This window comes from Helianthus annuus, chromosome 13, assembly GCF_002127325.2.
Source record: "Helianthus annuus cultivar XRQ/B chromosome 13, HanXRQr2.0-SUNRISE, whole genome shotgun sequence".
NCBI classification, from domain to species: Eukaryota; Viridiplantae; Streptophyta; class Magnoliopsida; order Asterales; family Asteraceae; genus Helianthus; species Helianthus annuus.
The window spans coordinates 165,722,599-165,735,153 of record NC_035445.2 but is presented as its reverse complement, the minus strand read 5'-3'; the positions used below and the strand labels follow the sequence as shown (position 1 = coordinate 165,735,153).

The 12,555-nt window shown below is 35.1% G+C and overlaps 3 protein-coding genes across 4 annotated transcripts in view; 1 reads left to right on the top strand and 2 right to left on the bottom strand.

The window, feature by feature from the left end:
- The window catches only part of LOC110897521 (UDP-glucuronate 4-epimerase 2-like), a 49,385-nt gene extending 36,997 nt beyond the window's left edge, over nucleotides 1-12,388 (top strand). Inside the window, exon 2 of the mRNA XM_035981735.1 lies at nucleotides 10,942-12,388. Coding sequence (XP_035837628.1) covers nucleotides 11,593-12,045 — 453 coding nt within the window. The 5' untranslated portion in view covers nucleotides 10,942-11,592 and the 3' untranslated portion in view covers nucleotides 12,046-12,388. The remainder of the gene's footprint in view (nucleotides 1-10,941) is intronic.
- The window catches only part of LOC110900282 (putative disease resistance RPP13-like protein 1), a 52,757-nt gene that overhangs the window by 32,443 nt on the left and 7,759 nt on the right, over nucleotides 1-12,555 (bottom strand). The gene's annotated exons all lie outside the window — the stretch shown is intronic.
- Nucleotides 2,680-5,479, bottom strand: LOC110900287. Of its 2 annotated transcripts, none has more exons than XR_002570890.2 (3): nucleotides 5,275-5,479; nucleotides 3,854-3,976; nucleotides 2,680-2,935 (listed from the first exon to the last, which is right to left on the bottom strand). XR_002570890.2 is itself a non-coding variant. In XM_022147189.2 (3 exons), exons 1-3 carry the CDS (start codon nucleotides 5,445-5,447, stop codon nucleotides 3,731-3,733), a joined length of 345 nt encoding a protein of 114 aa, XP_022002881.1. In that variant the 5' UTR covers nucleotides 5,448-5,479; the 3' UTR covers nucleotides 3,695-3,730. The 2 variants fall into 2 exon arrangements, 1 of the variants encoding a protein (XP_022002881.1); XM_022147189.2 differs by lacking the exon at nucleotides 2,680-2,935 and adding an exon at nucleotides 3,695-3,779.

The window sequence follows — 12,555 nt, the reverse complement described above, 5'->3', positions numbered from 1 at the left end:
CTTGCGAGTTGTCATGATTACCCTACTTCCAGTAGCACCAGAATGAAATGGACGCACTAGGTTTTCCCAGTCGTCATAGTTTTCATTCCACACGTCATCGAGTACTACTAAAAATCTTTTGTCCTTAAGTTGCTCTCTAAGAGCAGTTTGAAGCTGATTTGTATCTTTAAATTGTTTGTTTTCTGTAGCCACAGATTGAAAGATGGTTTCACTTATTTGAATACATCAAACTCATCGGAAACACATACCCAAGCCATGAGTTCAAAGTGATCCTTCACCTGCGTATCGTTATACAATATTCTCGCCAGAGTGGTCTTTCCCACTCCACCCAAACCAACTATGGGTAAGATGCTAAAGTTTTCCTTAGATGATTCGCCTACTAACAGCTGGTTGAGCAATCTCTTTTTCTCACCTTCTCTCCCAACAACATCAGATTCTAGCAAAGAGGTTTCGTTTCTTCTATTAGTATTAATTTTTGGCTTTTCACCTTTCACAATCAAACCAGGATTTTGTTTTTCTAGATGCTGTAACTTGGTGGTAATACCATCTAACTTGGGACTCAACCTATGACTTAGTGAGAACTTTGTGCAGCAAGTTGGGATGAGCTTTCTTACCATGCTGGTGCTTGCTTCTGATTCCGGTGTCAGCTCACGATGCATAGCTTCGGTAGCCACCTCGTCAAGTACGTCATCGATATCGTAAGCCAGATGTTGGAGACTATTGAGCCATAGTCTGACAGATTCATCAGTTATTTCCTTGTGAGAAGCGTCATTCAGCAGAGCTTGGATCTGGGTCAACGTGATCCCCAATTGCTTGAGCTCCGAGTGAATGTTCTGAGAGCGAGCATATTTCTTGAAGGCTTCATCGGCTAGCTTCTGAAAAATGACTTTGACGAGGGCAGCAGCAGCAGCTTCAGCCATTGTTAACAGACAGTGAAGATGAAAAAGGAGAATATTTGGTATGTGTGATATTGATAGAATGACAAGAGTGTAGATACTGATAGAACTCACAGCTGCTTATAGTGATTGTATCGATGTTCTTGCTTAGCTAGTGGACATTTTTTAACAATTATTTTGTAAGGTATAGGTGTCAGCCACATGACAAGCTCTTGGTTAGTACGTTTTATAATACTTAATGGATTAAATTAATGTCAATTGCCAACGGTTACTTTACATGCACATGCTTTCCCGTGTATTGTGGCTGTAATTATGGTCATCGATTTACGAATGAATATGTTAATATGCTTCTGTTTGTTGAAGACTGTGTTTTTATTTTTGCAACTTAATTAATGCAGCCACATGACAACCTCTCTCTCATTCCTTTTACACAAATCTTTAAGTTCATCCAATTTCTAATTCTTATGCATATATGAATGTCTCGATATGTGTTCTAAACTCCTTCTTGATTTACACCCTAATTTGTTGTAAATTTGCCCAAACTAATGTAAACTGGCAAGTCTCCGACTGGTTGCTGCATACGGGTTTAGGTAATTATTATTGCAGTGTTTAGTAAGCTGGTAACTTATATCGTCTACGACTGCTTGCTGCATACGCGTTTAGGTAATTATTATTGCTGTGTTTAGTATGTGTGATATTGATTAAATTCACAGCTGTTTATACTGATTTTATATGTTCTTGGTCAGCATATTTTAACACTTCTTTTGTTTAGTACTTTTTATTATATTTTATGGATTATAAATTTATAATTAATGTCAAGTTGCCTATTGTTAAAAAAGAACTGTTTTATTGCTGTGTCACACCCACAGCCCGGCCGATTAAAGAAATTGTTTTATTGAGCTGGAATGACAATAGACTAATATTAAGTTTGCATAATTGGCAAACTTGACCCTTCAACTTTGTTTTAGTTTTCATTCAATGTTTTAATATTATTAACTGTGAATCAAAAGGCTAAATGCCTTTCTTTTTTAACATAATTTAGTGTAAATGAACACACAATTGCATAGTCATACCACCTAAATAACTTTTTTTATGGTTAATTCGGTGAAATGAAAGAAGTTAGAGGAGCTTTGTAACTCCAAAATCTAAAATCATCGTCCCCTTTCTTTCTATATAATATGTAATCTGATGACCTGGTTATCAATTTGAACTTGAAAAGTCGCCATTGTAGACATGGTTTTAAAAAACAGCTGAGGCGTGCGCCTCAGGCGCGCCTCGAGGCGAAACGCCCAAATAACAATTCTGAGGCGCGCCAGGGGGTTTTATTGTATGTGCGCCTCAGAAGGGCTGAGGCGCGAAAACAGGTGTGCCTCAAGGGTTTTTAATATTTATTTTTGATATTTTTGACTTTTGTGTCAATTTCAAGCAATTTACGTCTTTTTTATGTGTGTTTTTGATGATGAATTTAGTAAGTATTATTATTTTTATAAGATATATAATTTTATATTTTTCTAATTCCGCCTCGGGCTTACGCCTCGGTTCGCCAAGAGGCTTGCCTCGTGAGGTGAAGGGAAAACGCCTCGAAACTCGTTTCCGTTTTTTTAAACTTGATTATAGAACAAGTAAAAGGGAATAAAAACACCAAAATCCAGTTAGAGCACAAAACAAAAACCAGACCGAAACCAATCAAGTTCCCGCCTGCCGCGACATGCAGGATTAATAGCACTATTTTATTTATATAAAATGACCACTGATGATGTTACATGCTTCAAATAAAGGGGCTATTCCTGTAAGTTTTAAAATGAGAATAAAATCGCTAGCTTTGACAAAACCATAACAACAAATCATGCACTATACACTTAGAAAAATGGCATAATATGAACTAACTCTTACCTTTTCACAGTTTCAACCACATTTTGTAAGTTGGCTTGGAAGTATTGGAGTACAATTTGCGGGTTCGTTTGTAGAAAATAAGTTTAGCTGCTTCATTGAATGTTGGTTGTTTTGTTGTACTCTGCTATTTAGCTTTGTATTAATCTCTGCAAATTTTAACATAATATCAGAGTTACGTTATAAATACCTAAAAGCAAAGGGATTAAACAAACGGAAATCCGATTAAGGCACGTTTGCCAAAACTTTCAAAGTGAAAATCAAATCGAATCAAATTGTATAATCACCAAGTTGAAAGGTTGTGCTTTTAATCTAAAAAACAATCACCAAAAAGACTCGGTTCATAAAGCTGCAAAAAAGGATAATAAAATTGGCATCCAGTTAGGGAATGTGTTCTAAAGCATTCAAAGCTAAAACCATATGAACTAATAAAACGTGTTAAAAATCAAATGAATAAACAAATAACAATCCCTATCTGAACCTTGGTTTTAAAAAGCGATAGGTGCACAAAAGCGACGAGGTCTAAAATTGAGGCGCAAAGCGCAAAAGCGGTGGGCTTTTCGTACCCGAGGTGCAAGGTGTTTATATATTTCTTTTTATATATCCCATACATATCCCATAGGTTTTAACTTCCTTTAACCTATATTTAGCTATAAATAAGGCTTTTATACCATTTTACTTAAATGTACAAGTCAAAAAACCCAAGGTACAACTTTTTTTCTGCAGAAAAACGCCTCAGATACATGAGGCGCGCGCCTCAAGCCAAAAAGCCCCCAAAAAATCCCAAAAATCTGTGCCTTTTGGGTGCTTCTTGTAATTACACAAGGCGCTGAGCGAAAAAGCCCCAGAAGCTGCGCCTTAGTGTGCCTCGCGCTGAGGCGCGCTTTTTATAAGGAGATCAGTATATACCGTGAAAGGAAGTTAAAAAAAAGGCATTAAATGTATCACATATTTGTCCAAATAAACCATTTGTCATGCTGTAACATTTGCTTCCTGGATGAAAACAAAACAAAATATTTAATTTATGCATATTGAAAGAGTCAAGAGTGTATTTAGTAAACAAGTACCAGTAGTAGTCTCTTGTGTTGATGCAGGGGATATGAGAGATGATGGGCCTGCAGACTATAGTGGGACCCTCTTCCATTACACCTTTCTTCAAGATTTCGGGTTTCCATCCATACTTGGACGGTCTATGATAAAAAGACATTTTAACAAGCTGAGATTCTATAGCCCAAGGTTGTTGGTAATCACAGACACAATTAATTGAATTGAAAGAATAAGAACAAAAATTAACAAATGAATTTTACACAAACTAAATTTCTGATTACTGAATGATGTTTGACAATCGTTCACTACTTATACATATTGAACCGGCGTGAAACAATGGACGCAGGCATTGAGATATACCGATTTACTTAAATGACACCCTAAACCCCTTACATAATAACTATACAATTAAGACCTTAAACATACTTTACAATAATAACACTGATACCTACGCCTGGCAAAATGGGCGGGTCAGACTGGGTGAAGTGACGGGTCGAAACGGGTTTGGGTCAGAATGGGTGCGGGTCATGTTAAAGAAAGGGTCATTTTGGTTCGGGTCAGATTGGGTTCGGGTCAAAATGGGTTCGCGTCAGAACGGGTCATTTTAAAGATTGATGTCTGCACCCAGCAGTAATAGAATCTCTATTCTCTATGGTAAAACCTTTGCTTTCTTAACTAAAATAGAAATAGAAATTGCAACAGATGTTGAATAGAAATTTATTTTAATTGAAAAATTAAATTCAGTTAAACTTAAAAGAATACAGTTCTATTTTGGAAAAAAAAGCAAATAAATACAAATCAAAATTCAGTTAAACTTCTGGCTAGGCAGCCACAATTCGTAATTCATGCGGTTTCAATTCAGTAATTGCTCCACCTGATCTCTCGCATATGTCGACCCGTTTGGGTTCCTAACTGTTGGCCATTGAGTGATCATCTACACTTTATGGTGGTCAGCTAGTTTACCGGAACACAGAGATAGTGCGTAAAGGAGACGAGAGTAGAGGAGAATTTGTAAGCTTCTAATATGGTGGTTTGGTGAGATTTTTCTAAGAATCAATTTTGTGTGAGAGTGATGATCTCAGATTTAGAGAGAAGAAAAAGAAAAGCTTTTGAGAAAAAAACCCGAGAATCAGTGAAGCAGGTCTTATAACGAGCATCTATATTCCATCGTCTTCATAGCAAAAACAACACTGTTGATGAAGATCGCTCCATTTATTTCACAGCTTGTAAATAAAGAATCATGAAAATGCTTTGTGATACCACCCCCAATTTGGATTTATTAGGTTGAAAACAGAGGAGACATAGATACATATAAATTGAACCAATATAAACTAGTTAGTAGATAGATACATGAACACGTATATACATATATGAATTAGAAATTCATGTAAATAAGAAACAGGCATTCTACTTATAACTGAATTAGGTTAACAGAATTTACATGCACCGCTGCTGGTGATGAAAACTGTAATTACGGGTATTACACGTTCGTCTCACTCGGTGGTATGAATAATAATATTCTTCTCCGACGTCGTTTCGATTTCGTCGGAAGTAATTCCGGTGGTGGTAGTCTGAACCGGCGACGGCGGCATGAAGGCCGGAAGTGAACTCCATTCGTCGGGAAGATAAAAGATTAACAGGTTCGAGGGCTATTGCTACTTAAGTTGGGCCCAGTCCACTTCTTAAACAAGTCCACGTAAGCCCAACTTAATCTTAATATATTTATTGAACATGTCACTTAAGCCCAACTTAATATTAATATAACACTCTTTTAGAATTTAGACTTCCTTTACTATGCTTTCTAGTAATAACATTAAACGTTAATGTTTTTAATAAAAGTTTTATCTATCTTTTAATTTGTTTTTTTTTTCCAATAACTTGCCTTATTCAACTATTTTAAAAAGTCTACAAATTTTATAGAAAACAAAGTTGTACTGAAAATAATATATCTTTTTTTTGTATCGTAAGCGATTCTAGGTTTTGGTACCAACCAGACAAAATCAATATCGTTCCCTATTTCAATTTTTATGGTTTCTTTTATTGGTATGGTAAACATTACCCAATATCGTCCAAAACTAAATTTATATTGAGCGAACAATGGTTTGTGGTTTCGATATGTCATACAAGTCATTTCATAAACTATACCAAGTATTGGTAATGTAACAAACCGTACAGAGGCACCGATAGACCATTTGTATCAGTATTCATTATTATGGTTTCGATCGATGTAAAAATATGGCAATACCCTTTTGGAAGACAAGTATTATGTAATATAAAGTGATACTATTTTAAATAGTTTTTTTTTTCTAATAATGTTTTTGGTTGCATGGCACAAGAGAGCTTTCACTAGTTTGTTTGGAAATGCATTAACATTATAATAATATATTGCTTTTACATCTTATATTCTTATGTTATATTTGATGTTTAGTCATCTAATAGGTGTCAACCTACACTTTTAAACTATAATAAAAAGTTAATTTGATAAAATCAAAATGTGTAACGGTTCATCATGATTTTGGTAATCAGATATACAAATGGTTGACCATAGATTTGTAAATGAACCAAACGAACATAAACGACCATGTTCGTTGTATACATATATCTAAAATAATCAGTTACACAATATTTAAGTTAAACTGTTCAAATATACATTGCATAGTCTATATAAATAACTCAAATCATAAAGTAAAACAGGTAACACTTGATGAACAAACTACATAATCACATGTAATATGTAAGTTAGGTTAAGCAAAGTTACATTGAATGAATGAAAATCAGACTTGAAGTGAGATTGTTGGTCATGAAGTGAATGGAAACTGTACTTACAACTTTTACACGTGTCTCTCGCTATGATTAATAATATAATCCGACGCCATTTTGATTTTAGGAGTATTTCTAGTGGTGGTAGTGTGTTTTGATGGCGAAAACAATTAGATCAGATCAAGTTGGGCTGAGTCCAGCTTCTTAAACAAGTCACTTAAGCCCAACTTAATATTAGGAGTTACCGTTAATTGACTGTGTAAAGCTAAATTTGTAAAATTCATAAAAATTTCATTTGATAATAGAGTTACTAAAACAAAGTAAGTAGTAAATTGCGGTTTTGGTCCTTGTAGCTTAGTGGTTATTTCTATATTTTATGAAATTCAAATGTTTTGCAATTTACGTTTAGAATTTTTTTTTTTTTTTTTTGATTTTATTACGATTTTGATCAACCACACTAACTTCATCCAACTTATACCAAAAGGAGCAATTACATATACCCCCTACAAAGTTTATAAGTTACATATATACCCAATCCAAAATTTAATCTATATATATCCCCTTTCTAAAAATTAAAAATATCAAATATACCCGGTTGGATAGAGTTAGAGGCGGAGAGCAAAATTGGAAAACATAATAAACTATTGGAGGAAAATAGCTGTTTTTAAAAGATTAGAGCAAAACGGTTAAAACGACCAAACAAATGAAACAAAATGGAAGTTTACTCTGCAGTATATTAAAACGTCGACGCACTTTTGAAAACCACAGCCCCTTCCTTGTTCCAGGTGCATGCGTTCGAACCCCCATAATCACTACCTCCGTTTTAGTTACTGTTTTGGTTTTAATCTTTGCCCCCTTTGTGGGTTTGTTTTTAATCGTATATTTCTTCTATTTGTGACTAGGGTTTTCTTGTGCTAGGTTGATTTATGAACTAGCGGGTGTTTTGTGGGGGTTTTTTGTGCATGTGAAATTGGGGACGTATGTTGCGCTGTTGTACGTTTGTTAGTTTTGTTTTTGCTTGTTTTGGGGGAGATTTTAGCTGTTGAGTTTACATGCACACCAGGTGTTTGGTTTAATGCTTCAATGAAAGATGCCCCTTTTTGTTTCAATTTCTGAAACGACTTTGTTTTCAGTGTTTAACTACACCACTAATCATTCATTCATAAGTAATTGGGTTATGGATGGTTATTATATTCCATGCTGATTTTTGTTGGTGAACTATGAAGCATATTTTTCTTGTGGTAATGTTACAGTATAATAAGAATTCACACCTCGATATGAAAGTATTGAAAAAAAACTTGAACAAGCTTATGATAGAAGTTGTAAAATTCAGGGACTTAAATGTTAGCCAAGCTCTGTTTATCTATGAAATTAATAGGTAAAATGAGCAAAATAAACATTTAACGCTTTATGGATGGTATTGGTGTTAGAGTAAGGGGTTATAACAATAATAACATTACATCTGTAGATATGTTTACCTTCTTTTAAGAGTACACTTTCATGTGATTGACACTACCACATTAGAACTTTAGAAGAAAGGGTATAATTTTTTAACTATTTTTTTAGTTAGACATTAGATAATCTGGAATTGAAAGTAAGAAACAAAGTCACATTTTTTAACCAAACACTAAAAAAGTCAGTTAAGCTGGCTTCTTATTTGAGAACCCACAAAGAAATTAGCGGTTACTCGATAACAAATAGGCTTACATGTATATCTGAATAAATTAGAATATTTCTTGGTCAACATGATCCCTTTGACCCGTATTAACCAACCCGTTTCTGGCCTCCACTGGTGTATAGCCACTTTTTGTTTGTTTAGCAAGTGTAATTCAGAGAAGTTTTCAGTTCTCTAAAGATGAAATGTTTTTTTTACATATATAAATTTACTTGTGGGGTTTGGAGAAGGAAAACATGCATGCTTGCCAACTGGTTTGACAATACATATATAAATTTTGATAGACAATACATTCTAGCTGAACCGAGGGAACATAAAAACTCTTAAATTGACTTTGACTTTTTTCAACTTGTTTTACTGCTCTGGGTCAACTGGTTCCGTTTTTTTCTTCATGACTTTGTGTGTATGTAGCGTAATTTTTTCTAATAAAAACAGAAAATTGATCATGTGTATTGCTGAACTTCTTTTGTATACTAAATCGACATTCATGTCAACTGGTTTCGTTTTTTTCATGACTTTCGTTTTTTCTTCATGACAGAAAATTGCTCTGGGTCAACTGGTTTCATTTTTCATCTCTAAATTGTGGATGAGTACTAAATTAGGGTTCTTGAACCTAAAAGTAAAGGTTTTTGATTTAAATGATTCAAAGAAAAACAGTTTGTAAATAATAGGTTATATGGATGTTGATATATACCTAGACTCATGTTTATATATGTATAAATTTCACATACCCTTGAACGAGTGACCTGCTGACCTACTGACCACTCACTCTCTGTTGGATTAGGTTAAACTGGGAGCTGTGTGTGTATAGGGACCCAGATGGGGAAAACAGTCAATTCATCAGTAAACATCCGATTGAAAACAGGGTACTCTGTTTTGGGCATCCGAGCAGCCAGTTTCGTCGGAATCCACGTCAGCGCCGCCTTGAAACGCTGCGTTGACTACGTATTATGGTTAGACAATTGTAAATTATTACGATCCTACCCACAAAAGGGCATCAACATTTGTTGGAAAAAAATGGGATTTTCATTGTGGAAGGGGACATAAACGAAACGACACCGTTTTGCTGACCAAACTGTTTGAGGTAATACATTTTACTCATGAGATGCATTTAGCTGCTCAAGTTGGTGTTAGATACGCAATGCAGAATCCAAAATCATATATTCATAGTAACATAGCTGGTTTTGTTAATGTTCTTGAAGTATGCAAAAATGCAAATCCACGGCTTGCAATTGTTTGGGCATCTTCTAGTTCTGTTTATGGGTTGAATACAAAAGTACCCTTTTCGGAAAAAGACCGAACATATCAACCCGCGATCCTATACGCTGCAACGAAGAAAGCGGGTGAAGAAATCGCGCATACGTATAATCACATTTACGGGTTGTCTTTAACGGGTTTAAGGTTCTTTACGGTTTATGGACCCTGGGGTAGACCAGATATGGATTATTTTTTTTTGCTAAAGATATCTTGAAACGAAAACCGATTCCCATTTTTGAGTCGAGTAATCATGGGACCGTTGCGCGTGATTTTACATATATTGATGATATTGTAAAGGGTTGTTTAGGTGCCTTAGACACTGCTGAAAACAAGTTAACTTGTTTTCAACTGTTGGTATATGATGTTGCATCAAGTAAGGAGGAAAGAGGGATCTCACATGATGAACAAGTTTTTGTGGTCCATCGTGGTCTTCATTTGAGAACTTTGCGTACTTGTTAACTAGCGCGAATGTAATTTATTGTAGTAGTATTATTGTTGGATTCGTGACTAATAGAGAAAAATTTATTTGGTTGGACTTTTGTATCATTTCATGGTATTCAAATAAATAGAACACATTAGTTTAAATGTTATGATGTTTCTTGATTGAAGGTTGACTTGCTGTGTTTTTTTTATTTTCTTTTTTTTTAATTTTCTTGATATGAGTTTGGTTTTTATGATTTCTTTTGTTCTGTTACCTCATTGCTAGTCTTTCTTTTTCTGGATACTGGATCCATGAATGGACAATATTTTTGTAATCTTTATAAGAGATAATGCAACATGAATGGATACCATTTGAGTTACTACCAAGAGAATTACATGTTCTAGGACACAAATTTGTTGGGAGATTGACTTTGTGTGGATCACAATCAAACTAAGACTTAGCGAATACCCTAGATCGATTATTAGTTAGTTTGCAATGGAATATTAGTTAATCGATATCTCAGGTATCACTGTTTTAAGCACAAGGTTTCATAATACAATAAAAAATTACAGGCAATTTCCTAGCTAACACTCTAGCTATGAAGAGGGTTACTTGCAGATTTCCTCTAAAATATGCACACATATGTTCACACACCGAATTCACACTTAACTGCTTGACCCATAATTTTGTTGAGATAAGTGATAATTACGTATAACATCTTCTTAATTGACTGTCTTATTCAAATGATAGACTGACATGTGACATCTCTTGTTCCTTAACGAGAAATCTTTATCAATCTTCACCAGATTGGTGAGAAGTTCCTTTTATTTTCATCATATGGTAACTTGCCATCACAGGCAAGTTCCACTAATTCTTCATCAGTTATAACTTAGCCCATGAGCGACCTAGACTCATGTTTATATGTGTATAAATTTCACATACCCTTGAACGAGTGACCTGCTGACCTACTGACCACTCACTCTCTGTTGGATTAGGTTAAACTGGGAGCTGTGTGTGTATAGGGACCCAGATGGGAAAAAACAGTCAATTCATCAGTTAACATCCGATCGAAAACAGGGTACTCTGTTTTGGGCATCCGAGCAGACGGTTTCGTCGGAATCCACGTCAGCGCCGCCTTGAAACGCTGCGTTGACTACGTTTTATGGTTAGACAATTGTAACAATTATTACGATCCTACCCACAAAAGGGCGTCAACATTTGTTGGAAAAAATGGGATTTTCATTGTGGAAGGGGACATAAACGACACCGTTTTGCTGACCAAACTCTTTGAGGTAATACATTTTACTCATGAGATGTATTTAGCTGCTCAAGCTGGTGTTAGATACGCAATGCAGAATCCAAAATCATATATTTATAGTAACATTGCGGGTTTTGTTAATGTTCTTGAAGTATGCAAAAATGCAAATCCACAGCCTGTTATTGTTTGGGCATCTTCTAGTTCTGTTTATGGGTTGAATACAAAAGTACCCTTTTCGGAAAAGGACCGAACGGATCAACCCACGAGCCTATAGGCTGCAACGAAGAAAACGGGTGAAGAAATTGCGCATACATATAATCACATTTACGGGTTGTCTTTAACGGGTTTGAGGTTCTTTACAGTTTATGGACCGTGGGGTAGACCGGACATGGCTTACTTTTTCTTCACTAAAGATATCTTGAAACGAAAACCGATACCCGTCTTTGAATCGGGTAATCATGGAACGGTTGCGCGTGATTTTACGTATATTGATGATATTGTAAAGGGTTGTTTAGGTGCTTTAGACACCACTGAAAAGAGTACAGGAAGTGGTGGAAAGAAGAAAGGAGATGCACAGTTTAGAATTTTTTATTTAGGGAATACTTCGCCTGTGCCGGTTTCGGATCTTGTTAGTATTTTGGAGAAGTTGTTGAAAGTGAAAGCGAAACGGCGTGTGATGAAGTTGCCTAGAAATGGTGATGTCCCATTTACTCATGCGAATATTAGTTTGGCGCAAAGGGAGTTCGGGTATAAACCAACGACGGATCTTCAAACAGGGTTGAAGAAGTTTGTTAGATGGTATGAGAAGTATTATGGTTCGGGAAAGAAGAGTGATCATTGAGACAAAAAGTGGTAAACTTGTTCTTGAATTCTTATTCGTTTTGATATATTCGCATGATTGATTTGTTAATCCTGCACTTTATGAAAACAAGTTATCTTGTTTTCAACTGTTGGTATATGATGTTGCATCAAGTAAGGAGGAAATAGGGATCTCACACGATGAACAGGTTTTTGTGGTCCATCGTGGTCTTCATTTGAGAACTTTGCGTTCTTGTTAACTAGCGCGAATGTAATTTATTGTAGTAGTATTATTGTTGGATTCGTGACTAATAGAGCAAAATTTATTTGGTTGGACTTTTGTATCATTTCATGGTATTCAAATAAATAGAACACATTAGTTTAAATGTTATCATGTTTCTTGATTGAAGGTTGACTTGCTGTGTTTTTTTTTAATTTTCTTTTTATTATAAATTTCTTTATATGAGTTTGGTTTTTATGATTTCTTGATAATTTTTTTTTCATTCAGTTTTGACTTTTATGATATCTTTTATTCTATTACCTCATTGCTAGT